The 26,241-nt window shown below is 54.6% G+C and overlaps 1 protein-coding gene across 2 annotated transcripts in view; it reads left to right on the plus strand.

The window, feature by feature from the left end:
• MAU2 (MAU2 sister chromatid cohesion factor) overlaps window positions 1–26,241 on the plus strand; it is a 38,356-nt gene that overhangs the window by 6,817 nt on the left and 5,298 nt on the right. Inside the window, exons 2-16 of one of the 2 annotated variants that reach the window (XM_025366139.1) lie at window positions 8,203–8,220; window positions 8,606–8,671; window positions 9,614–9,709; window positions 11,305–11,399; window positions 12,988–13,015; window positions 13,386–13,541; window positions 14,696–14,842; window positions 14,937–15,027; window positions 15,979–16,082; window positions 17,331–17,408; window positions 17,789–17,854; window positions 19,750–19,836; window positions 21,611–21,660; window positions 21,879–21,956; window positions 22,049–22,160. In XM_025366139.1, coding sequence (XP_025221924.1) covers window positions 8,203–8,220; window positions 8,606–8,671; window positions 9,614–9,709; window positions 11,305–11,399; window positions 12,988–13,015; window positions 13,386–13,541; window positions 14,696–14,842; window positions 14,937–15,027; window positions 15,979–16,082; window positions 17,331–17,408; window positions 17,789–17,854; window positions 19,750–19,836; window positions 21,611–21,660; window positions 21,879–21,956; window positions 22,049–22,160 — 1,272 coding nt within the window. The remainder of the gene's footprint in view (window positions 1–8,202; window positions 8,221–8,605; window positions 8,672–9,613; window positions 9,710–11,304; window positions 11,400–12,987; window positions 13,016–13,385; window positions 13,542–14,695; window positions 14,843–14,936; window positions 15,028–15,978; window positions 16,083–17,330; window positions 17,409–17,788; window positions 17,855–19,749; window positions 19,837–21,610; window positions 21,661–21,878; window positions 21,957–22,048; window positions 22,161–26,241) is intronic. The other variant, XM_025366140.1, reaches the window with a different exon arrangement.

A 26,241-nucleotide genomic window follows, 5' to 3' on the forward strand; every position in this document is an offset into this window, starting at 1 on the left:
GCCTCCCCAGCAACTTTTTTTTTTGAGACGGAGTCTTGCTCTTTGGCCCAGGCTGTACTGCAGTGGTGCTATCTCAGCTCATTGCAAGCTCCGCCTCCCGGGTTCACACCGTTCTTCTGCCTCAGCCTCTCTAGTAACTGGGACTACAGGCACCCGCTACCGCGCCCAGCTAATTTTTTGTGTTTTTAGTAGAGATGGGGTTTCACCGTGTTAGTCAGGATGGTCTCCATCTCCTGACCTCGTGATCTGCCCGCGTCAGCCTCCCAAAGTGTTGGAATTACAGGCGTGAGCCACTGCGCCCAGCCATTTTTTTTTTTTTTTTTTTTTTTTTTCAGATGGACTCTCACTCTGTTGCCCAGGCTGGAGTGCAGTGGTGCAGTCTCAGCTCATTAAAATCTCTGCCTCTTAGGTTCAGGCTATTCTCCTGCCTCAGCCTCCAAAACAACTGGGATTACAGGTGCCCACCACCATGCCAGGCTAATTTTTTCTGCTTTTATTAGAGATGGGTTTTCACTATGTTGGCCACACTAGTCTGGAACTCCTCAGCAGCGTTTTGGGGGTCACAGTAGTTGGTGTCTCAGTGACTCTTGCCTCTGTGGGGCCTCAGAACACCTGCCGGCCACCTTGTTCCCTGGGTCTGCTCAGCATATCCTGGAGCTGTTACAGTGCATGGCAGGACACTTTGCCTGAAAGCCTTCCTTCTCTGAGTATGGTTTTGGCAGAGATGTGGTGTGTTTTGCCTACTCTGGGACTCCCCTAAGTAAATGGTTGATGACTATAAGCGTTGTCCCTTTACTTAGAAATTTCTTGGCTAGAGAATTCACAGTGACCATCCTGGGCACTACCCTGCCTCTACAAAAAATTTGAAAATTAGTGGGCCCGTGGTGGCTCACACCTGTAGTCCTAGCTACTTGGGAAGCTGAGGCGTGAGGATGACTTGAGCCCAGAAGGTTGAGACATCAGTGAGCCATGTTCCTGCCACTGCAATCCAGTCTGGGTGACAGAGAGAGACCCTGTCTCAAAAAAAAAAAAAAAAAAGATTTTTGCAATGCCATTTGCACAGATTCTGCCGGGTTGTGTTCTTCTGTATTTTGCTTTCCTCTTATTCTCTCTCTTCTTACTGTACACCCATCCCTGTGAGTTTTCAGTCTTCTCCTCTCTTCCAGGTCCTACGGCTTTTGTCTTATTTTCCCGCCTGTCTTTTAAGCAGACAGATCCCTCTTGATCATTTGGACTTCTGCTGTTGAATCAAGAGAATGTACCTGCATATCCATTTCCCCCTTAACTTTCTTACTTTTGATCTCAGTCCCCTTTATCCGTTGGCCTGGGAAGTGCATCATCATTCTTAGGTTTTCCTGATTTGAAAGCCACCCAGGACTAAATGCCGCCTCTCTGGAAGAACTTACTATTTTCTGTAATCCAGGCAGTCATTCTTTCAACAGTGGTGTTTTCTGACTGCGTGTGCCATGCATGCTTTCTCTGTGTCAATGCCATGCATGCTTTATCTGTGGTTGGACCAGGGCTGCTTTTTAATGGTGATTTTGCTCATCTGACTTAGAAAGCAGCTCCAGACTGTGCTGGTCAGATACTTAATTCTGCATCCAGGTTTAGCCTGAGCATCTATGGTTCACCTTCTCAGCAAGTGATTAAATACTTCCTTTTGTTTTAAGACCCAGTAGGGCTCGGTCTGAGCCTGTCCTCATCAGGCCCAGCGTGAGCAGTTCTTTCATTCTTCAGGATCACAACTATGTCCTGCTAAATTCCATATCCCATCTGCAGGGAGCAGAGACTTGTACAGAGCTGGCCGTTAAGCAGTTTCATGAAGTGATCTGTGCTTCCTCCTGTTTTTGTTTCTATTTCCTTCCCTCTCATTCTGAGTCACCTCTGACTTCAGGATGTGAAATCTGTTTAGGAACCATCACCTCATGGTTCTACCAGCTGGTCCCTTCCTCTCCCACCCCAGTTCTTCTACTTAGTGATTGCCAGTTACTGTAGTATCATTGGCACCTTCTACATGCCAGGCCCTGCATTGGTGCTTCACAGAGCAAGGTCTCCCTGGATCCTCAACAAATTAACAGGGTAAGGCCCACCTCAGACTCACCTGTGGTGACCTCAGACTCACCTGTGGTGACACCCAGCCACTGCAGGAAAATGTGCTTAGGGACAGTCACACAGCAGCAAGAGGCCAGGGAAGTTGCTAAATGCTGTGCTTCCATCCCAGAGGAGTTGCAAGCAACAGGGTAGTTAAAAAAAAAAACAACTGAATTTGGGCCAGGCGTGGTGGCTCATGCCTCTTATCCCAGCACTTCAGGAGGCGAAGGCGGGAGGATCACTTGATCCCAGGAGTTTGAGACCAGCCTGGGCAGCATAGCAAGACCCTGTCTCTACAAAAAAAAAAAAAAAAATTAGCCACACATGCCTATAGTCCCAGCTACTTGGGAGGCTGAAGCAGGAGGAGCGCTTGAACCTAGGAGTTCAAGGTTACAGTGACTCATGATTGCACCACTGCATTCCAGCCTGGGTGACAAAAGCCCTGTCTTTTTAATTTTTTAATTTTTATTTATTTTTATTTTTTGAGATAAAGTCTCACTCTGTCACCCAGGCTGGAGTGCAGTGGCATGATGTCAGCTCCCTGCAACCTCTGCTTCCTGGGCTTTTGTGGTTCTTTTGCCTCAGCCTCCGGAGTAGCTGATGTGACAGGCACACACCACCATGCCCAGCTAATTTTTGCATTTTTTGTAGATATGGGGTTTTGCCATGTTGCCTAGGTTGGTCTCAAACTCCTGAGCTCAAGCAGTCCACCTGTCTTGGCCTCCCGAAGTGCTGGGATTACAGGCGTGAGCCACTGCTCCCAGCCAGCCCTGTCTCTTATAAAAACAAAACAATGGCCGGGCGCGGTGGCTCAAGCCTGTAATCCCAGCACTTTGGGAGGCCGAGATGGGCGGATCACAAGGTCAGGAGATCCAGACCATCCTGGTTAACACAGTGAAACCCCGTCTCTACTAAAAAATACAAAAAACTAGCCGGGCGAGGTGGCGGGCGCCTGTAGTCCCAGCTACTCGGGAGGCTGAGGCAGGAGAATGGCGTGAACCTGGGAGGCAGAGCTTGCAGTGAGCTGAGATCCGGCCACTGCACTCCAGCCTGGGCAACAGAGCGAGACTCCGTCTCAAAAAAAACAAACAAACAAAAAAACAAAAACAAAACAACAACAGGCCAGGTGTAGTGGCTCATGCCTGTAATCCCAGCACTTTGGGAGGCTGAGGCGGTAGTATCTCCTGAGACCATGCTGGTCTCAAACTCATTTAGATTTCTAAATCTCATTTAGATTTTGTAGAGATAGCAAGACCCCCATCTCTACAAAAAAGTAAAAAAATTAGTTGGGCCTGCCAGGCGCCGTGGCTCATGCCTGCGATCCCAGCACTTTGGGAAACCAAGGCGGGTGCATCACCAGAGGTCAGGAGTTCGAGACCACCCTGACCAACATAGAGAAACCCCGTCTCTACCAAAAATACAAAATTAGCCGGGCATGGTGGCACATGCCCTGTAATCCCAGCTACTCGGGAGGCTGAGGCAGGAGAATCGCTTAAACCGGGAGCCGGAGGTTGCCGTGAGCCAAGATTGCGCCATTGCACTTCAGCCTGGGCAATAAGAGCGAAACTCTGTCTCAAAAAAAAAAAAAAAAAAAAAATTAGAGGCCAGTCGTGGTGGCTCACGCCTGTAATTCCAGCACTTTGGAAGGCCAAGGCCATTGGATCACAAGGTCAGGAGATCGAGACCATCCTGGCTAACACGGTAAAACCCCATTTCTACTAAAAAATACAAAACATTAGCTGGGCGTGGTGGCGGGCACCTGTAGTCCCAGCTACTTGGGAGGCTGAGGCAGGAGAATGGCGTGAACCTGGGAGATGAAGCTTGCAGTGAGCCGAAATTGTGCCACTGCACTCCAGCCTGGGCAACAGAGCAAGGCTCTGTCTCAAAAAAAAAAAAAAAAAAAAAATCACGTAGATGAGGTAGCAAACTTGGGTAAGGCATTCTACATCCTTAATTTGTGAGTTGGATATATTTTTCCGATTTCCAAATATATGCTAAAAGTCATACAGAGGGCTGGTTGAGGTGGCTCACAACTGTAATCCCAGTGCTTTGGAAAGCTGAGATGGGAGATGGGAGGATCACTTGAACCCGGAAGTTCAAGACCAGCCTGTGCATCATAGCAAGACCTTCCCTGTCTCTGCAAAAAAAAAAAAAAAAAGTCTAACAAAGATACAAAAGTGAAGTAATTTAGTAGGTGTCAGATTAATGGCCCTGGGGAAGTGACTGGTTCACCCTGACACCAGGCCCGTCCTGCCCCTCAGGAATGTGTGTCCTCATGCAGAGAGATCCAGCTGTCACTGATGTCGCAATGAAGAAGTAGTGGCATTTAAAGACAGGGAGAAATCCCATGCCATTTAGGGCTTTGTGTCTGAAAGGCATACCGTTCTATGGCCATTTGCACTTATACAGAAGCCTGCACTTTCCTCTAATGAACTCTAGTCATTATCCAAGTGGATAAAGCCATTGTTCGTTCAGCACATGTTTCCCGAGCACCTACTGGATGTCAGCCTGCTGCAGGCATTGCAGCCACAACTTTAAGGTCAATCATCATGGGACTTTTTTTCCTAAGAGTCAGGTTCTTTCCTTGTTGCCCAGGCTGGAGTGTAACAGTGCGATCATAGCTCACGGTAGCCCCAAACTCCTGGGCTCGAGTGATCCTCCCACCTCAGCCTCCCAAGTAACTGGCACTACAGCATGCATCACCAAGCCTGGCTGATTTTTTTTTTTTTTTTTTTAAAGAGACAGGATCTTGCTATGTTGCCCAGGCTGGTCACAAAAAGAGCTTTATCTAATGTCCTCTGTATGTATTTAAAGTGGGCAATAAAGATACCTGGGAAACAGATGTTAAAAACCCTGGGATGTAATTTCCCAAGTGCCTTAGAGCATTGCTAACTCACAGTGGACCCACACCTTGAACCCAGTCCTCTGGCTCCCAGTCAGCGCTCCTGACACCCACTGATGCTAGTGGACAAGGCCTTCCACAAGAGAAGGCTTGTGTTTGGAGCCTTTGGGCATGTTACTTCCCAGTTCACCAGGGTTCACTGAGAGCCTCACCTTCCTCAGGGGAAATGGGATCCTCTCTGTCTAGCCTTCGCATGGACGGACGGAGCTGGCAGAGAGGCGAGCCCGTTAGCACCAGGCATATCTGGCTTGCCAAGAAGAGATGTCTCGGCCAGCCACGGTGGCTCAAGCCTGTAATCCCAGCACTTTGGGAGGCCAAGGCAAGTGGATCACCTGAGGTCGGGAGTTTGAGACCAGCCTGACCAACATAGAGAAACCCCGTCTCTACTGAAAATACGAAAATTAGCTGGGCATGGTGGCACATGCCTGTAATCCCAGCTACTCGGGAGGCTGAGGCAGGAGAATCACTTGAACCTGGGAAGCGGAGGTTGCGGTGAGCCGAGATCATCCCATTGCACTCCAGCATGGGCAACAAGAGCGAAACTCCATCTCAAAAAAAAAAAAAAAAGAAGAAGAGATGTCCATGGGGTCAGGAGAAATGAGGTCCAGTCCAACTGTGTGCTGAATAGATTGATGTTAGCCGTATAATGGCCCCAAACGGGGAAGGGACACAAAGCTGTTGCTGGCCAAGCGTGGTGTCCAACGCCTGTAATCCCAGCACCTTTCAAGGCCAAGATAGGAGAATCACTCAAGCCTAGGAAATCGAGGCCAGCCTGGGCAGCATAGCCAGACCCCATCTCTACAAAAAATTTAAAATATTAGCCAGATATGGTGGTGCGTACTAGTAGTCCCAGCTACTCAGGAGGCTGAGGTGGGAGGATCACTTGAGCCCAGGAGGTCAAGGCTGCAGTGAACTATGATCATGCTGCTGCACTCCAACCTGGACAACACAGTGAGACTATGTCAAAAAAAAAAGAAAAGCTGTTGCTATGAGGAGACATTGTTGGACCCACACAGGCCTGAGCTCGGTGCCATAGGCCAAAGTTTTGTAGAAGGGGGTGCAGTGTTCTGAGGCATGAAGTGACTGGACATATCCTCTTGAAGTCTACCCGCCACGGACGTGCCTGTGTGGGCTGTCGTCAGCTCTGGGGAGAGCATCCCATGGCCACAGACTGGAAAGGAAAGCTTCTCCGCCCGAAGGGAGGTGAGGGAATTCACCTGTTGACTGGTCATCTTGCTTACCTCTGCTGGGATGCAGTGACACACAGAAATGAGGCCAGCTTTGTCACAGGTGCCAGGCTCAGCTGCAGATGCCAGGTTTGCACCTTACTCACCCAGGCTGGGGCTGTTGTTTATGCGTGGCAGTGCTCTCTGTCCTCCCTGGACTGTGTCTGAAGAGCTTCCCTTTGCTAGCCCCATGGTGCCCGAACCACAGAACCACCAAATCTCAGGGTTCGGGGAGACCTCAGCCCGGCTCTAGTACAGCTCCTTTGTCACGGCCCCCTCTCTCATATGTGATTGGCCATCCCTTCCAGTTGGTGGCCTTCCAGAGCTTCTCGTGTTGGACCCGACTTCTCAGCAGCTTCTGTGGAAAAAAAGCCCCCAACTTCTGCTCCTCTCTCACATCACACACGTTCCCACTGTCCCCACACACAGCCTCTGGCTGAGGCGCCTCGCCTCTGAGGCCGCACCTCTGATGGCAGGTGCTGGCCCCACCACTCTTGAGGACCCCGAGCCCCTCCTATCCCTGCCACAAGAGGGGACCACAGGAAGCAGACGCTTGGGCTGGCAGAGGGCCTGTAATCTGGGCTCCTGCGTGTGGGTGCGTGTGTGTCAGGAGCCCGGGGCTTGGGCTCTCTCCCACAGCTGTCCTCCTGGCCCCCCTGTGTCTTGGCAGTAGCTGCTCTCGATGCAGCTCTGTGCTTTCCCAGCACCTGTGACATTCCCAGCTGCTGTTCATCCTTGCCCTAGAGATCTCCAGCCCCAAGGCTGCCCCCAGCGGTGGATCTCCGGGCCTCACTGGCTCCTCCACACTCCCTTCGTGAATTTTCTCCTGCATACAGGATGGTCTGAAATGCCCATCTGGTCAGGTGCTTTCATTTCCCAGCCCTGACTGAGTCAGCCTCCAGGGGTGACACCAGGGCATTCTGACCCTCAGCCAGGAGTGGCCGCTGTTGCCACATGAGTGGCAGAGACCTTCGGGCTTCAGCCTCACCTTCCTGGCCCTCTGTGCCTTTTTCATGTGCTCTTCAGTGCCTGGAGCACCCCCTGCTCCCCCTTTGCCTAGAGAACTGGCCCCTCACTTCCCATACTTTGCCACACATGCTGCCCTGCCCCGTGTGGTCCTCCCACAGAGCGTGATGAGTTAGGGTCTTCTGCTCTGCTCCAGATCCACCTTCCAGCAACCACCAAGGCTCTTGTCAGGCGCAGGTTGCTCTGAATGTGTGTGGCACATGTGAGTCACCGGGCACAGCGTTAGGCTCTTGTGCTTGGGAGCCTGGGTGATCTGATGGGCTGTGGTCAGTGGCCTGGACTAGCCCGGGAACCTGTTGGAACATGGAAGTTTAGGGCACAGCGGTCCCTGAGTTGGAGCCTGTTGTCTGAACTGCATTCCTGGTGTGTGTCTTCAGTGCTATCCCATAGTTCTGCCTGTGTCGGTCCTTCCTGGAGCCCCCCTCCCTCCCCTCTGAGAGGCTGACTTTGCTCACAGCCAAGCATCTTTCAAATGCCTCTTGCTCAGAAGGACTGACCTTGCCCCCCAAGAGCCATTCTCCAGTTGAAACTGACTTCTCATGTTATGCTTTGCTGAATATACTTCCTCTCTGCCTGACCTCTGACTGCCAGCCCTACTTCCGTGTGACATGAGGGGTCCTTGATGGGGCCAGGTCACCTCTGAGCTCTGTTCCTTTCTGAAGCAGCTCCCACCCAAGGGCTTGTGGGGTCTGACTCCAAGTGCCAGCCCCTCCTCTGATGTCAGAAGGGCATGTCCCCTCCTCCCCAGGCACCCTCTGGGGCTCTATAGCTTCCATTCCCCTGGCTGGATTAGAGGGGAGTAAGCCCACCCTCTCAGGCCAAGCAGGCCACCTTCTTGTTACCTGGATACCTGGCAGCCTCTGTTCTCAGGACAACCTGTGGAAACCCCAAAGCAAGCCACTAACCAGGTGCCAGGTGTTTGCCTGAGAATTAATCTTTCTTTTCTTTCTCTTTCAGTGGTTGATATCACAGCAAGTATCCTTTCCGTGTTGGTATGGTTCCTTTTAAGGAATTCTCCACTTAAATAAAAAGAATGTATCAAAGCTTGAATCCCACCTCCCAACATGCCCTGCGAGTTGAGGCTCTGCCCACAGAGCACCTGGAACATCCCCCATCTGGCCCTTTGCTGCCCCTGGGCGCTGTGCTCCTCTTTGTGCTTCTCTTCATACCTCGCATCCAGCTCCAAGCCCTGCCCTACAGCAAGCTGAAGGTTCACTGGGGGAACAGGAAAACTTGGAATTTCAGGGTAGGCAGGGATGTGCGTGCCCGGCAGACCTCGGCAGGGTAGGAGCCCCAAGCTGTGGCCCTTTCAAACCGACCTTTTTTGCAGTGTCCTACTTCCTTAACTGGACGTCACTAGATCCCGCAGTTTGAAGATGTTAAATTTGAAGCAGCAAGTCTGTTGTCTGAATTGTACTGTCAAGAGGTAAGAACATATTAAGGTTTCTGAAAGCAAATGTCTCTCCCTGTTGCTAAGACACGACAGCACATTGGTAAATTGGGGCTCCGGGAGTTGGAATCCCTCCAGCTTTTTTTTTTTCAGGCTGGAGTGCATGACACAATCACAGCTCATTGCAGCCTTGAACTCCTGAGCTCAAGTGATCCTCCCACCTCAGCCTCCCAAGTAGCTGGGACTATAGGCGTGCACCACCCATGCCTGGCTAATTTTTTTATTTGTTGTAGAGATGGTCTTGCCCAGGCTGGGCTCAAGCTCCTGGCTTCAAGCAATCCTGCCTCGACTTCCCAAAGTGCCAAAATTATACACAGGAACCACCGTGCCCAGCCCGGTGGCTTTTAACAATCAGATTACTTTCCTACCTCTTATGCCCAAGCCCCAGGGCTTTGGTGGGTAGCCACCTGCTAAGGAGTGCCGGCAGCTTCCTTTTCTACATACTACTGTTGGAGAGATCAACCTGTTCCTCACCTGACAAGTCTGTACAGTTTCCCTTCTTCATCTGGTTCCTAATTTCAATTATAGCTGAAATTTGCCTTCCTCCCACCTCAGAAGGTTGACGAGTAAGGTGGCTTTGGCGGCAGGGAATGTGTGTACTTCACACCCCGATGCCTCTCTCTGGTCGGAGAACATAAAAGATGGGAACTGGCATCTGATTTGACAGTTTAGAATTTTGAACTGAAAGTACTTTCAGTCCAGTTGAATGAGAAGTTATTTTAAGAGTGATGCAGAAACTTCCCAGCCAGTGAGTCCAATAAAATATCTTTTTTTGCTTTTAATAAAGTAAATTGGCAACCCAAAAAAATCCTTTGGTAAGCATGAACAGGAACTGCCTTCTGGCACCACAGCTGCTGCTAAGGAATCCAGCTTGATTGCCGCCTTCTTACGTTCCCAAACGTAACTATTTCCTTTCAGAATTCCGTCGATGCAGCAAAGCCGCTGCTGCGGAAGGCGATACAGATCTCACAGCAGACCCCGTATTGGCACTGCCGCCTGCTCTTCCAGCTCGCTGTGAGTACTGCGGCCCAGGCACAAGGGTGCCTGGCAGCGACCATGGCCCTGGGGCACACCTGCCCCATGTGCAAAGAACAGCAGAGTCCACGATGCGCAGACCCCCTCGGGCTGGCACACGGAGTGGGTGGGGACATAGGAACATTTACTTAACCTGCTCACAAGCCCCCTCCAGCCTCCATCCTTGACAGCATCCCCGGCTTGAGCCTGGCTCTCAACAACGCCCAGGGGTGAGTGGTGGGAGTGCGGGGCTTCCCCGGAGCTGACACTGACAGGGGGCCTGCTGCTTGTTGGGTGTCTTTGGGTTTCTCTCCCTCCCAGCCATTCTCGTCTCATCTTTGGCCTGCGCTCATTGAAATCCCAGGAACGTTTCCTGCCAGAGACCCACTGTGGGGTTTTTTTAGGAGCTAGGCTGAGACTCCAGGGGGCTGCCTATCAGGCCACAAATGTCCACGTCAAGCATTGTTTCCCACATGGACCTCTCACTTTTGGGGGCTGCTGGGGCACACCCTCATCCTGGGATCCACACAATTCCTCCTCATGCTCCCTTCGGCACCCCAGATACAGGTGGTGCCCTGGTCTCTGAGCTCCACAGTGCTCGGTTGTTGGGGGACTCTGAATTCGACCTTCCCAGCTACAGTGGAGAGACCAGCAGGCTCCACCGTGTGGGGCACCACTCCTGTCCTGGGCTCCACCTACACTTCTGCACTGGGGACCCTCAGGCGGGTGCCTGGCCCCCAGCCTCTCTCTTCCATGACCTAGCCTGCCCTCTGGGCCACCACTTAGCCACCTCCCATGACACCCACCTAGGCACGCAGTGTGTTGACCCTGGGTTGGGAGTTCCTCCAGCTGGGTCCCTCACTCCAGGAGGGTCTGGCTGAGAAAAGTACCCACAGGGAAGAGCTCACCCAGCAGCCAGGAGTTCCCAAGGCCCTCCTCCCCCAGGCCTGATGAGAAGCCGAATGCACACACAGTCTCCTTCCATTTCCCCACGCACACTTGTGCACATTAGCAGACAAAGGAGCAGGCCAAGCTGTGAGTCACCACCCCTAGGCCACAGAGTTGGCAGGCGCCATGTGCACGCACACCCAAGGGCCGAGCTCTCCACCATGGCCCCGCAGGTGTCGCCTTGCAGGGTCAAGCCAGGCATGTGCCTCCCTTTCAGCCTGTTCAGGCTTTGACACTTGCCTCTGAGGGAGTCCCTCCTTGTTGTCCCTGGAACACACTGGGGACACCCCACTAAAGACAGACCCCACAGGCACCCACGAAGTACTCAGAACAGCTCTAGGTGCTCTCACAGCCTTGGGGGCTGCGCCATGAGCCTTGGCTGCTGGTTCTATGCTCCATTAAGTTTAGACGGTGTCTACTGCAGGCACCATTAGGTTAGATGACATATATACCACAGGCCAACTGGAGCTCTGTACCCAAAGCAATTAGCGTTGATGAGATAATTTGGTTAATTTAGCTCAAAACTGACACAGGCAGTTTCATTGACGTGGGGAGGTTTGGTTGTTGGTTAACAAAGCACAAAGGCCAGGTACCGTAAAACTGATGGGTTTGGCAGCAAAGGTCACTGCTCTCTCTCTCCGTTTTAGCAACTGCACACGCTTGAGAAGGACCTGGTGTCGGCCTGTGACCTCCTGGGTGTGGGGGCCGAGTACGCCCGGGTGGTGGGATCTGAGTACACACGGTAGGCACCCACTCCCCTCCTTCCCTCCTGCTCTCTTAACATAGAAGGGGCTTGGCCACCTTGGTCCAGGACAAAGAACAGAAATGGCATTTCAGGCCAAGCACAGTGGCTCACAGTATATTCCCAGCACTTTGGGAGGCCAAGGTGGGAGGATCACTTGATCCCAGGAGTTCAAGACCAACCTGAGGGACATAGTGAAACTCCATCTCCACAAAAAATACAAAAGTTGGGGCCAGGCTTGGTGGCTCACGCCTGTAATCCCAGCACTTTGAGAGGCTGAGGTGGGAGGATCATGAGGTCAGGAGATTGAGACCATCCTGGTCAACATGGTGAAACCCCGTCTCTACTAAAAATACAAAAATTAGCTGGGCATGGTGGCGAGTGCCTGTAATCCCAGGTACTCAGGAGGCTGAGGCAGGAGAATCGCTTGAACCTGGGAGGCAGAGGTTGCAGTGAGCCAAGATCGTGCCACCGTATTCCAGCCTGGTGACAGAGTGAGACTCCGTCTCCAAAAAAAAAAAAAATTGGTCACCATGAGGCGCAGGTTTGAGCCTGAAGTTCAGGCACCCAAACTTGCCCACTGGCCCTCACACTGTGTGTCCACCGCTGCATATTTTTTGTAGAGATAGGGTCTCACCATGTTGCCTAGGCTGATCTCGAATTGCTGACCTCAAGTGATCCGCCCACCTTGGCCTCCCAAAGTGTTGGGATTACAGGCGTGAGCCATTGCACCTAGCCCCCTTCTGGGCTTTTCACATGAGTGTGTCTAAGCCATGTAAGAAAAATAAATACGGCCGGGCGCGGTGGCTCAAGCCTGTAATCCCAGCACTTTGGGAGGCCGAGACGGGCGGATCACAAGGTCAGGAGATCGAGACCATCCTGGCTAACCCGGTGAAACCCCGTCTCTACTAAAAAATACAAAAAACTAGCCGGGCGAGGTGGCGGGCGCCTGTAGTCCCAGCTACTCTGGAGGCTGAGGCAGGAGAATGGCGTAAGCCCCGGAGGCGGAACTTGCAGTGAGCCGAGATCGCGCCACTGCACTCCAGCCTGGGCGACAGAGCGAGACTCCGTCTCAAAAAAAAAAAAAAAAAAAAAGAAAAATAAATACAGGCTGGGCGCGGTGGCTCACACCTGTAATCCCAGCACTTTCGGAGGCCGAGGCAGGGGAATCACTTGAGGTCAGGAGTTCGAGACCAGCCTGGCCAACGTGAAACCCCATCTTTACTAAAAACACAAAAATTAACCAGGCATGGTGCCAGGCTTCTGTAGTCCCAGCTGCTCAGGAGGCTGAGGCAGGAGAATCGCTTGAACCCGGAAAGCAGAGGTTGCAGTGAATCGAGATCACACCACTGTACTCCAGCCTGGGCAACAGAACGAGACTCTAAGAAAAAAATAATAAAAATAAATAAAAATAAACACAGGCACAATAGGATAAAACAGAGCAGTCTTGTACGGGGACTATTTACTGTTGTCCACTGAACTGTCCCCCGAGGTGGCATATTAGGTCCTGTGAGCCTTGGGGTAGTCACAGTCATCTCAGGAGGCTCCTGGGCCTTCTGGGACCTGACCCCTGCCTCTTGTTTTGCAGGGCGCTGTTCCTCCTCAGCAAGGGGATGGTAAGTTGAGGCTGGGCATGGCTGGATGCAGCCGGTGTCGTGGAGGTGAGGCAGGACTCCCTGCTCAGACCCCGTCCACTCTCCATGGCATGGCCCCTCACACGCCCAGACCCTTAGGCATAGTGAGCAGCCTGGAGTTTGAGGCCCGGGCCCTGCTGGGTTCAGGAGGGAAACTCAGGCTCCTGCCTATGGGATTCATGCTGAGGCAGGAGCCTGGTTAGGAGCTGCCTGGGCCAGGGTTTCGGGCTGGCCTTGCCCTCTGGGTTGGAGGCAGTAGTCCCAAGGCAGGTGGGCAGGTGAGCCTGTGCTCCCAGTCCCAGGAGGGCCCCTGCAAGCCCTGTACCCTACACCTGCGCCTCTCCCTCCCCAGCTGCTGCTGATGGAGCGCAAGCTGCAGGAGGTGCACCCGCTGCTGACCCTCTGTGGGCAGATCGTGGAGAACTGGCAGGGGAACCCCATCCAGAAGGAGTCGCTGCGTGTCTTCTTCCTGGTGCTCCAGGTCACCCACTATTTGGATGCCGGGCAGGTGTGTGGGGCCTCTTGGACGGGCTGCTGGTTGTGACCAGTGGGTGTGGGTGGCACCCAGGCCAATGGGTCTTGGGCTGTGAGGTCACCTGTGTCATTGCCTTACCTTGCCACACAGCAGGGCTGTCTTTCCAGCCCCAGACACACACACTTCTGTCCTGCTCTGCCGCGAGTGCTGGCACCATCGTGCCTGCCTGGTGTGCTGGTGCCTGGGAGCAGGGTCTGTCCTGGCCACCCTGCCTCCTTTTGGGAGTACTATGTGTGACATTGTATACACTCGCTCAGTGTGTGGATGCTCAGAGATTGCAATGACGGTTCAGGGAATCATGAGAATAAACCACAGAGGTGCTGGGGCGGTGCCTGCACACAGCAGATGCCCAACTGGTGTCTGTCTGGCCCCCCTGCTGTGGGATTGAGTAGGGACTGATGTGCCCAGCTGTGTCCGAGACTAGACTCCATGACCCCGCCGTGGGTGGGAAGCGGCTGTGTTTGAGCTCCTTGTCTGTGCTTGTGTGACCGTCTCGGCCCTTCAGGGGCAGGGGGCTACCCTGTGCCCCTCAGACCCACCTGTCATGGTGGGCCACAGGCGAGTCTCTCCACAGGGCTTGGTAAGGGGGTTGTCCAGTTCCTCCATCCATACCCATCGTTGCCCATTGGGTGAAGCACTGCACTCGGCGCATAGGGACACAGAGCAGACTGCAGCCACGCTTCCCTCGGGGTGCTAGGGCCGCAGAGACATCCCTCGGGGCCTCAGGGCGAGATGGACCACAGCGCTTGCCCGACTCCTGGGCCAGGAAGCCACCTCCCACCCCCGCGGAGCACAGCCTCCCCTTGCTGTCTCAGGTCTGGCTGCAGGAAGACCAAGTGCAGCTCCAGCAGGGTCTGGACAGGCCTCTCCTGGGCCTTGGTGTTGGACCCAACACTGGGCAGTGGACAAGCCTCAGTCCCACAGCTGCCCGCCTGGCCGTGCCCCGTGCCCTGAAAGCCTGGCTGATTCATGGGAGTGCGGCAGGGGCAGGTCCATCTTGCAGGAGGTGGCCCTGGCAGAAGGGGAAGGCAGGTGCTCCCTGAAGGAAGGGGCAGGGGTGGCTGGGCTGGGCCCAGCTTCCTGAGAGGCCAGGCTCAGGTGGGTGCTCGGATGTGGGTGCTGCACAGGTGAAGAGCGTGAAGCCGTGTCTGAAGCAGCTGCAGCAGTGCATCCAGACCATCTCCACGCTGCACGATGATGAGATCCTGCCCAGCAACCCCGCTGACCTCTTCCACTGGCTGCCTAAGGAGCACATGTGTGTGCTTGTCTACCTGGTGCGTCCCCACCAGGGCCCGAGCCAGGGCTGGGGGCGGGGGCAGGGAGAGGGAGAGGGCCCTGGTAACCCCTGCTGTCTGGTCTTGTTGACAGGTGACTGTGATGCACTCCATGCAGGCCGGCTACCTGGAGAAGGCGCAGAAGTACACGGACAAGGCCCTCATGCAGCTGGAGAAGCTCAAGAGTAAGTCAGGTGCTCGACTGGCCACGTTGCCACAGCGCCCCCTGGTGGACAGCCTGGCCAGTCACTGGCTGTTCTGGGGCACAGTGACCGTGTGACTGCAGCACCCAGCCGCCCTACCTAGTGGGTCTCGTCACCCCTAGTTGGTAAATGCTGGTGACCCACGTCGGAGCAGAGCAGACAGGACTGGGGTCAGGGGTACCTCCCTGACTGGTCAGGGCCGTTGTGCCCAATGGTGCTCAGTTGAAACAGGTGGTGGCTGCCTTTCCCAATTATTATCAGTGTTGTGATGGGGACACTCAGGATGATGCCAGGATCAGAACTTAGCCCTCACTGACCACCAGCATGTCCTTTGGAGGTCATGAGTTCTTTCCAGATGTTCAACTGTCTAATCTATCTAGGGACCTTTGACTAGCACAAACCCAGAGCAGATGTCCCTGGCTGGTGCAGTGTGCCCATTAGTCTGTCTGTTTGCTCCCTCGTGAGTGCTGCTGGGGGAGAAGGCATCAGAGCCAAGGCAGCCCAAAGCCTGAGAGGCCTGTGCTTCTCTTTTTCCCATGTGAGGATGGCTGCTTGGGGCTGTCAGGAGGTGGGGCCTGGCCCAGGTCCCCCTACCCCACTGCCTGAGGCTCTGCTGCATGGTCTCATGATCCAGGGTAGTTTCCACATTTCCACATTTCTAGAACCTGCCATGTCCACAAGCTCTTGAGCACGTAGGGTGAGGGTGAGGGTCAGAGCCGACCCCTCTTGGAGCACTGTGGGAACCAACCTCTGGCTCCAGCTCCGTCTCTCCACCTGGACAGCAAGACACACTCCCTCACTCGGAGGGCGCAGTGGGGACTAGGGGAGATGACGGGGTGGGTGCCTGGCCAGTGTGACTGGAGACAGGAATGAGGTAGGGGTGGCGCCTCCTCTGGCCTCCCCTGCATGCTCACCCCTGACTCTCGCCCATAGTGCTGGACTGCAGCCCCATCCTGTCATCCTTCCAAGTGATCCTGCTGGAGCACATCATCATGTGCCGCCTCGTCACGGGTCACAAGGCCACGGCGCTGCAGGAGGTAAGGCTGGACGCAGGAGGGGTGGGAAGGCCCAGGAGTTTGTTGGGTCTCAGCAGTGTCAGACAAGAGACTGAATTCGCCAAGTGCGGTACTGGCAGGCCAGCCCATCCTGCTGTCTTGCTGTCAGTCAGCGTTTTACAGCCCCGCGTGGGCACCACTGATAAGAGAATCTCATACAAAAACCAGTGGAGGCTGGGCACAGTGGCTCACGCCTGTCATCCCAGCACTTTGGGAGGCTGAGGCGGGTGGATCACTTGAGGCCAGGAGTTTGAGTCCAGCCTGGCCAACATGGCGAAACCCCGTCTCTACTGAAAATACAAAACTTAAAGCCGGGCGCGGTGGCTCAAGCCTGTAATCCCAGCACTTTGGGAGGCTGAGACGGGCGGATCACAAGGTCAGGAGATCGAGACCATCCTGGCTAACACGGTGAAACCCCGTCTCTACTAAAAAATACAAAAAAAAAAACTAGCCGGGCGAGGTGGCGGGCGCCTGTGGTCCCAGCTACTCCGGAGGCTGAGGCAGGAGAATGGCGTAAACCCGGGAGGCGGAGCTTGCAGTGAGCTGAGATCTGGCCACTGCACTCCAGCCTGGGCGACAGAGCCAGACTCAGTCTCAAAAAAAAAAAGAAAAAAAAAAAAAGAAAATACAAAACTTAGCCAGTTGTGGTGGCAGGCACCTGTAATCCCAGTTACTTGAGAGGCTGAGGCAGGAAAATCGCTTGAACCCGGCAGGCGGAGTTTGCAGTGAGCCAAGATCGCACCACTGCACTCCAACCTGGGCAACAGAGCGAGACTCCATCTCAAAAAAAAAACAAAAACAAAAACAAAAAAACAACAGACCATGGCCCAAAAGCTTGCACACTGAGGGGATCACACACATGGTCTCTGAGGATTTGGGAGTCCCTTGACAGTGATTCTTATACCCAACCCTGCCATTAGGAACACTCTCTACCCCCAGTGCCCACCCTCCTGAGAGGGCATGAGGGCCTTCAGTAGGCTGGAGGTCCTTTACGGCCCAGACACCTGTTGGACAGGGTGGAAGAGGCGAGTAACAGACAAGGGTCCCTGTCCACAGTGGGATCCGGGCTGCCCTTTACCCTCATGGTGGACATGTCTGCTGGGGCTTTGTACCCCAGTTTGGGCAGATGGGACATGGGCTCACCCACCAGCTATGGGGTCTCTCCATTGCTGCTCAGACGCCAGGTCCCAGGTTGCAGTCCTGTGATGGCGGTACACTCTCTCCCGGCAGATCTCCCAGGTCTGTCAGCTGTGCCAGCAGTCCCCCCGGCTCTTCTCCAACCACGCAGCACAGCTGCACACACTGCTGGTGAGTAACTCCTTGACAGCACCCCAGGAGAATCCAGAATGTTCCCAGTAAGTAAGTACCTAACCGGATCCAGAACATTCCCAGTGAAGAACTCCCTGACAGCACCCTAATCAGAATCCAGAATGTTGCCATAGGTAATCATATAACCTCCCCAGGCAGGATCCGGAATGTTTCCAGTGAGCATCTTGTCCCACCCCACACTGGCTTGGGTCTGAAAGGTGGGGACAGTGAGCATATTACCTGCATCGCAGCTGGCTTGGCAGTGAGCCATTATCATACTCCTCCAGGGCAGCCGTGTAGGCCCCGTTTGCACTGCGTGTGTCTCTGATCTGAGCCCCCTCCCCAGGGGCCGGCCCTGATGACAACACGTCTTCTTCCAGGGCCTGTACTGTGTCTCCGTCAACTGCATGGACAACGCGGAAGCCCAGTTCACCACAGCCCTGCGGGTAAGGTGCCGGCCCTCCTTGCTGCTCGGGGCGGGCCACACTTCTGAGTAAGGAGTCGGGCGTGGTCTGTGATGAGGACAGCAGTCGCACTAGGTCAGCTATGCAAAGCCGCAGCCCCAGAGGCGATGCACAGTAGTCAGCCCATGCCAGCCTTGGCAGTGACGCACTGTTTATCTGGATAAGGGACAACTATGGGGCCAGGGTCTTCCTGAGCTGACCCCAGGGCAGACGTGAGGGAGAGGTGCGACGTGTCCGTGGACACCACTTCCAGGCCTGAGTGGGAGCTTTTGTGGCAGCCACCCCTAAGGCTGGATTGGCTCAAGTGTCAGCTGACGACTTAGAGCCACCCTGGGTTCAGGGCTCCCATGGGGAGTGGTGGAGCTGGGCCATCTCACAGGTGCTTTTTGGGCAGAGGAGGACTCCTGGTCCTGCTGGGCTGGGGAGGGTGAAGCAGCTCCCCAGGCTTCTGGCCACAGATGGGGAAGAAGGCTAGTGCCACATCCTCACGGAGCGCCCCAGCCCAGGACTGGACCATCATGTCCCCACCTCAGCCTCAATCTCCTCACAAGAAATGGAGGCTGTGGACGCTTTTTTCCTGATGGTTCTAGGAAGGGCCCTGAGGAGAGGTGTCAGGGAGCAGGGGCTGCTCTGTCTGCCACTCGGGCAAGGTCACCAGGGAGTCCTGCGTGCACCCTGACTGTTGGACAGAGTTCCCCTCCTCGGCACCCCACAAGCCTGTGGGTGCTGCCACCCCCGCCACTGGCCTCAGAGGTGCACAGGAGCCCTGACGTGCAGACAGCATGCTTGAGAGGGAAGGGCCAACTTGGCACCCACTCCTCCGCCTCCTTGCCTCACTCTCCGGACTCTGGCTCACTCTGACTACAGCAGGGCCAGGACCCTCCTTGTGGCCCTGCCATCCTGCCATCTCTGTCTCCGTCTCTGTCTCATTCCCCACAAGTGGTTGCTGTTGCTGGTTTGGTTCCACGTCAGAGTTCCCAAGGCCACATACCCTAAGGAGTCCTCACCCCGGGGCCAAAAGAGAGCCTCTTTTTCATGGCCCACCCAGGAGTGATGGAGCCAGGATGCAACCCCAGCCCCACTAACCCCAAACACACATGCCTCCTGTGGGCCCTCAACAAACATCCCCCACCTTGCTGAGTCTCAGAGCATCTGTGCTTGATTCAGAAGATCCTCTGGGCCTCCTGGGTGTGTGCCAGGAGGGCATCTGTGCAGGTGGGGTCTGTGCTTCCCTGGCTCACTCCACCTCTTGCCCAGCCCCACTAGGAACCAGGGTCTAGGCAGGGCTTGAGCCACATAGATTGGTCCCTCTCTTGACGATCTCCTTTCCCAAGAAGAGCCAGGGACCGTGACCCATCTACCACCTGTCATCAGCAGCATTTCTGGCCTCTGATAGCGTCACGTACCTCTGGAGCGGGGCCTGTGCTGGCCCCCTCTGGGACAACAGCTCCCCTCCTCCCCACTTCCCCCCATGAAGAGTGACCCCTGCCCAGGACCAGCATGTGCCTTGACAGCAGTGGACACCTGGGTTCCCCAGGTTGCTGGCTGTGGCCTGGAGGAAGGGTCCACCAGGTCTCAGTCCTGACAGACAGCGGAAAATGGGCCAAAACCCAACATGTTCTGAGGGTGGGATCGGGGTGGCTGGTTTTCCTCTTCTCTGTTCTCTAACTGCCCCGTGACACAGACGATGATTTTATAATGAGAAGAATTAATAGCTGTGTTACCCTTGAGTTTAGGAGGCAAGGGAAGTGTGTTTGAAATGAAAAAAACAAGTCTTTTCCAAAGTAGTCTCTGTGGAGATTGTGGGTGGCTCTCACACTGCCACATGGGTCACAGCGCCCGACCCAGCTCCCTAATGTCCCCACTTCCCATTCCAGCTCACCAACCACCAGGAGCTGTGGGCCTTCATTGTCACCAACCTGGCGAGTGTATATATACGGGAAGGAAATAGACACCAAGAGGTAGTAGGTGACATGCTTCATGTTCGGTATCCTTTCTCTCTGTTCTCTTCTTTTTGGGGAACCAGGGGGTTGTCCTGGGCACCAGCACATCTCAGCAGACCCCAGGGTGTTCACCTTTTGAGGGATGGGCAGCACCCGACACAGAGGCACACAGGGCATCCCAGAGGTGAATCAGGGGCTATGGCCGGGAGAGGCCAGGTCTGAGACAAAAACATTCCCATAGCTAGGCCAGGCGCAGTGGCTCACGCCTGTAATCCCAGCACTTTGGGAGGCTGAGGCGGGCGGATCACAAGGTCAGGAGATCGAGACCATCCTGGCTAACACGGTGAAACCCTGTCTCTACTAAAAATACAAAAAAAGTAGCTGGGCATGGTGGCAGGCACCTGTAACCCCGGGATCCCACTCAGCCCTGGGATCCCCCTGAGCCCTAGGATCTTCCGTCAGCCCCAGGATTCCCTCCTCAGCCCCGGGATCCCCTCCTCAACCCCAGGATCCCCTCAGCCCCGGGATTCCCTCCTCAGCCCTGGGATCCCCTCCTCAGCCCCGGGATCCCCTCTTCAGCCCTAAGATCTTCCATCAGTCCTGGGATCCTCTATCAGCCCCAGGATTCCCTCCTCAGCCCTGGGATCCTCTGTCAGCCCCGGGATTCCCTCCTCAGCCCTGGGATCCCCTCCTCAGTCCCGGGATCCCCTCCTCAGCCCTAAGATCTTCCATCAGTCCTGGGATCCTCTATCAGCCCCAGGATTCCCTCCTCAGCCCTGGGATCCTCTACCAGCCCTGGGATTCCCTCTTCAGCCCTGGGATCCTCTGTCAGCCCTGGGATCCTCTGTCAGCCCCGGGATTCCCTTCTCAGCCCTGGGATTCCCACTCAGCCCCAGGATCCCACTCAGCCCTGGGATCCCCCTCAGCCCTAGGATATCCCTCAGTTCTAGTATCTCTTTCATCCCTGGGGGTCTAGCTCCAAAGTGTCTCAGGCCAGGTGCTGTGGCTCACGCCTGTAATCCCAACACTTTGGGAAGCCAAGGCAGGAGGATCACTTGAGGTCAGGAGTTCAAGACCATCTTGGGCAACATAGGGAGACTCCCATTTCTACAAAAAGTTTTTTAAAAACCTGGTGTGGGGTTGCTGGCCTGTGGTCCCAACTACTCGGGAGGCTGAGGCAGGAGGATTGCTTGAGCTAGGGAGATTGAGGCTGCAGTGAGCTATGATCGGGCCACTGCACTCCAGCCTGGGCAAGAACCTGTCTCAAAAGAAAAAGCCCAGCCCTGGCTGGGTCGTCTGATGCCAGATGTGGGCTCGCATTGTTGAGGAGGAGTTTGGCTCCCCTGTGCCTCTGCAGCCAGAGGGCATCTAAATTATCAGGTCACGCCCCCATCCAAGCCTCCTGGGGTCCCTGCACCTCCAGAGAAATCCCACCCACTCACCCCCAGCAGCCCACAGGGCTCACGGGCCCCAGCCTGCCAATCTACGCACTGCCAGGCCAGCCCCTCAGCGCCACTCTGACCATACAAAGGCCTTCTGGACGCCCAGGCCCCTGTCATCTACCACAGGACAGGGTGGCACAGGCAGGGCTGGCTGAGGGCATGAGAGTCTTGCCCCTGGCCCTTCTCACCAGAGGCCACTCTTGCTGGTCAGTCACCAGGCTCAACCTGGGGGCCATAGTCCCTATGGGGGTGTAGAGAAATCCCCATGCACTGCAGTGTGTCTTGGGGACCTTTCTCCTGTGAAGATGCAGAATGATGCTGACTGGCTTTTCTCCGCCTCCTCCCCTCCTCAGCTCTACAGTCTACTGGAGAGGATCAACCCAGACCACAGCTTCCCTGTCAGGTGAGCCACTCCGGGCACCACTCCACGCATGGCCTAGGCTCCCCATGCTCTTGGGATGGGGCCCCCAACTGCCCCTTGCACCCTGACACCCCACACCCCTCCTCGCAGATAGTCTGCAGCAGGGGTCTCTCAGAAATCCCCTCCAGCTGCCCACTGCTGTTTTGTAAACCACTTTTCTCAAAATCCCCACCCCACGTGACCCTGCACTCTCCCTGCAGCTCACACTGCCTCCGAGCGGCTGCCTTCTACGTGCGTGGACTCTTCTCCTTCTTCCAGGGACGCTACAACGAGGCCAAGTGAGTGTGGGGCAGGGGGCAGCATGTGGGCCGTGCTCAGGGTAGCCCAGGCCCCGTCCTGCAGGCGTCAGCGTCCTCATTCTCCTTGTCAGGCGATTTCTGCGGGAAACTCTGAAGATGTCCAATGCCGAGGACCTGAACCGGCTCACAGCCTGCTCCCTTGTGCTCCTGGGCCACATCTTCTATGTGCTGGGAAACCACAGGGTGAGTGCCCTGGCCTGGGCCACTCGCTTGGGTGCCTGTGGGGCTTGGCTGAGGGACAGGAGCTGGCCAGCAGCCTAGGGGTGGCATGGCACTGTTCATCCTATGCCCCTCGAAGAGTACGTCTAGGTGGACACCCTGACTCCCACAGCCTGGGCAGGCAGGGCCAGGGGAGCTGGGCACCCACAGAGGGTGTGGGGGCAGGCAGGAGGCCTGATGGGTGTGGCCTCAGACATCAGGTAGGCAGAGCCCCTGGGCTCGGGGAGCTGAAGCCAGAACCAAAGGAGCTGCCCTGAGCTAGTGGGGATGACGCAGGCACCCCATCCTATGTGTTGACACCCGAGGGGCAGAGAGGTGCCTCCTCTCAGTCAGACTCCCAAACATTTCATTCTTGCCCAGCATGCACACTGTCCTCTCAGGGTACAAGTGGCCCTTGGAGTTGGTCCCCACCCAAGGTCAGCTGGTCTCTGGTGGGACTGGCCACCTCAGTCCTTCTTGTCAATTCCTTGCCTGCTCTCACCCTCCTGATCTCACGAGGTCTTGAAGTTTTTTTTTTCTCAGACGGAGTCTCTCTCTGTTGCCCAGGCTGGAGTGCAGTGGTGCAATCCTGGCTAATGGCAAGCCCCACCTCCCGGGTTCACGCCATTCTCCTGCCTCAGCCTCCCGAGTAGCTGGGACTACAGGCACCTGCCACCACACCTGGCTAATGTTTTTATATTTTTAGTAGAGAGACGGGATTTCACTGTGTTAGCCAGGATGGTCTCGAACTCCTGACCTTGTGATCCACCTGCCTCGGCCTCCCAAAGTGCTGGGATTACAGGCGTTAGCCACCGCGCCCAGCCTGTTTGTTTTGGTTTTTTTTTTTTTTTTTTTTTTGAGACAGAGTCTCGCTGTGTCACCCAGGCTGGAGTGCAGTGGTGCGATCTCGGCTCACTGCAAGCTCCGCCTCCCGGGTTTACGCCATTCTCCTGCCTCAGCCTCCGAGTAGCTGGGACTACAGGCGCCCGCCACCGCGCCCGGCTAGTTTTTTTTTGTATTTTTAGTAGAGACGGGGTTTCACCGTGTTAGCCAGGATGGTCTCGATCTCCTGACCTCGTGATCCACCCGCCTCGGCCTCCCAAAGTGCTGGGATTACAGGCTTGAGCCACCGCGCCCGGCAAGTTTTTTTTTTTTTTTAAGAAGATATTTTGGGCAGGCACAGTGGCTCACGCCTGTAATTCCAGCATTTTGGGAGGCCAAGGCGGGCAGATCATCTGAGGTCAGGAGTTTCAAGACCAGCCTAGCCAATGTAGTGAAACCCTGTCTCTTACTAAAAATACAAAAATTAGTGGGGCGTGGTGGTGGGAGCCTGTAATCCAAGCTACTCGGGAGGCTGAGGCATGAGAATCACTTGAACCCAGGAGAGAGAGGTTGCATTGAACCAAGATCATGCCACTGCACTCCAGCCTGGGCAGCAGAGTGAGACTCTGTCTCAGGAAAAAAAAAAAGAAAGGTATTTTTGTGCCAGGCATGGTGGCTCATGCCTGTAATCCCAGCACTTTGGGAGACCGGGACAGGTAGATCACCCGAGGTCAAGAATTCAACACCAGCTTGGCCAACATGGTGAAACCCCATTTCTACTAAAAATACAAAGATTAGCCAGGCCTGGTGGTGCACATCTGTACTCTCAGCTATTCCAGAGGCTGAGACAGGAGAATTGCTTGAACTCAGGAGGTAGAGAGGTTGCAGTGAGCTGAGGTCATGTCATTGTACTCCATCCAGCCTAGGTGAGAGCAAGACTCCATCTCAAAAAAAAAAAATTTTGGCCAGGCACAGTGGCTCATTGCCTGGATCACTTTGGGAGGCGGATGGGGGAGAATCCCTTGATCCCAGGAGTTCAAGACCACCAGCCTGGGTAACCTAGCTAGACCCTCTTTTTTTTTGAGGCCAGGTCTCACTCTGTCACCCAAGTTGGAGTGCAGTGGCACGGTCTCAGCTCAGCTTATGGCAACCTTCGCCCCTTGCAGGGTCAAATGATCCTCCCACCTCAGCCTCCCAAGTAGCTGGGGCCACAGGTGTGTGCCACCACACTCAGCCATTTTGGTAGAGACCAGGTCTCCATGTTACCCAGACTGGTCTTGAACTCCTGAGCTCAAGTGATCCACCCACTTAAGCCTCCCAAAATGCTAGATTACAGCATGACCCACTGTGCCTGGCCCTAGAGATGGTATCTCTTAAAAAAATAATAATAAGATATTTTCCAGCCAGGCACAGTGACTCAAGCAGCCTGTAATCCCAACACTTTGGGAGGCAGAAGTGGAAGGATCATTTGAACTCAGGAATTCAATATCAGCCTGACCAACATAGTGAGATCCCATCTCTACAAAAACCATACAAAAAAATTAGCCAGTGGCCGGGCGCGGTGGCTCAAGCCTGTAATCCCAGCACTTTGGGAGGCCAAGACGGGCAGATCACGAGGTCAGGAGATCGAGACCATCCTGGCTAACACGGTGAAACCCCGTCTCTACTAAAAATACAAAAAAACTAGCCCGGCGAGGTGGCGGGCGCCTGTAGTCCCAGCTGCTCGGGAGGCTGAGGCAGGAGAATTGCGCGAACCCAGGAGGCGGAGCTTGCAGTGAGCGGAGATCTGGCCACTGCACTCCAGCCTGGGCGACAGAGCGAGACTCCGTATCAAAAAAAAAAAAAAATTAGCCAGTGTGGGAACTCATGCCTGTGGTCCCAGCTAATTGGGAGGCTGAGGTGGGAGGATCACTTGAGTCCAGGAGGTTGAGGCTGCAGTGAGCTGTGATCATGTTACTGTACTCCAGCCTGGACAACACAGTGGGATCCTGTCTCAAAAAAAAAAAAAAACTTGTTATTTTTCTAGATTATAAAATATGACATGTTCATAATTAAAAGGTTGAGAAGTAAAACAAAAAAATAGCATGTCTCTGTCATCCATCCCTTCCCGCTGCCCACCCCTCCCACCTGGAGGTTTTGCTTGTCAGCCTGTTTGGTAATTTTTTTTTTTTTTTTTTTGAGATGGAGTCTTGCTGTGTTGCCCAGGCTAGAGTGTAGTGGTATAATCTTGGCTCACTGCAACCTCTACCTCCCAGGTTCCATGGATTCTCCTGCCTCAGCCTCCCAAGTAGCTGGGATTATAGTCACACGCCACCACACCTGGCTAATTTTTGTATTTTTAGTAGAGATGGGGTTTCACCACGTTGGCCAGGCTTGTCTCAAACTCCTGACCTCAGGTGATCTGCCCACCTCGGCCTTCCAAAGTGCTGGGATTACAGACGTGAGCCACTAGGTAATTATATATTTGCCTTTCTCCACACCACTGTATTGGAAGCTTTTTTTTTTTTCCCTTAATGGCAGTGAGTGTTTTGAAGCACCATCTACTCTGTAGTTTAACCATTCTCACTGTAGCCATTTCCACAGGATAGATAATGCAGGATGTGTGTCTTGGCTTGTAAAGTTTCACGGGGTCGAAGGGCTCCCTCAGCGTGGATGCTGTTAACAAACCTGGTGCCTGCCCCTGCCCACCGCAACACACACACACAACTGTGTGGTAGGCCTTTGCAGAGGCCAACAAATGGGCCCTGCAGCTCAGGCCCTGGTGGGCCTTGGCCTCAGTACTGGGGATGCCACCACCCCGTCAAAACCTGTAGCTGGCTCCTTCTAGAATGTGCTGCCACCCTGCCCTCAGCCTCTGAGCACAGTGAGGGCTGTATGTCCCCATTGGACAGTGCAGGTGGCCTTGGGGTATGTCAGATGGGCTCAGGTGAGGGCCCAGGGGCCCAGAAGAGCTTAGGATGAGGCTAGAGTGTCCACACAAGTGGGACACCCCCCAGGATCACTCAAGTCTTCAAAACCAGATTCTGTGGGGTACCCTAAGCTGGCATTGGGAGAACCTACCCAGGAGCGCTGAAGGAGGAGTCTGCTTCCCCAGGCTGCTTTCAGACAGAGGCCCTTGGCTTTCTGCACAGAGGCCAGCCCGGCTCACAATAAGCCAGGCCTAGCGGAAGAGAGCAGTTTTTCTTGCTGTGAGGTGTCAGAAGGGCTTGGTGAATTTTAAAAAGCTCCAAGACCCACCTGGAGC

The sequence above is a fragment of the Theropithecus gelada genome, chromosome 19 (genome assembly GCF_003255815.1).
Source record: "Theropithecus gelada isolate Dixy chromosome 19, Tgel_1.0, whole genome shotgun sequence".
NCBI classification, from domain to species: domain Eukaryota; kingdom Metazoa; phylum Chordata; class Mammalia; order Primates; family Cercopithecidae; genus Theropithecus; species Theropithecus gelada.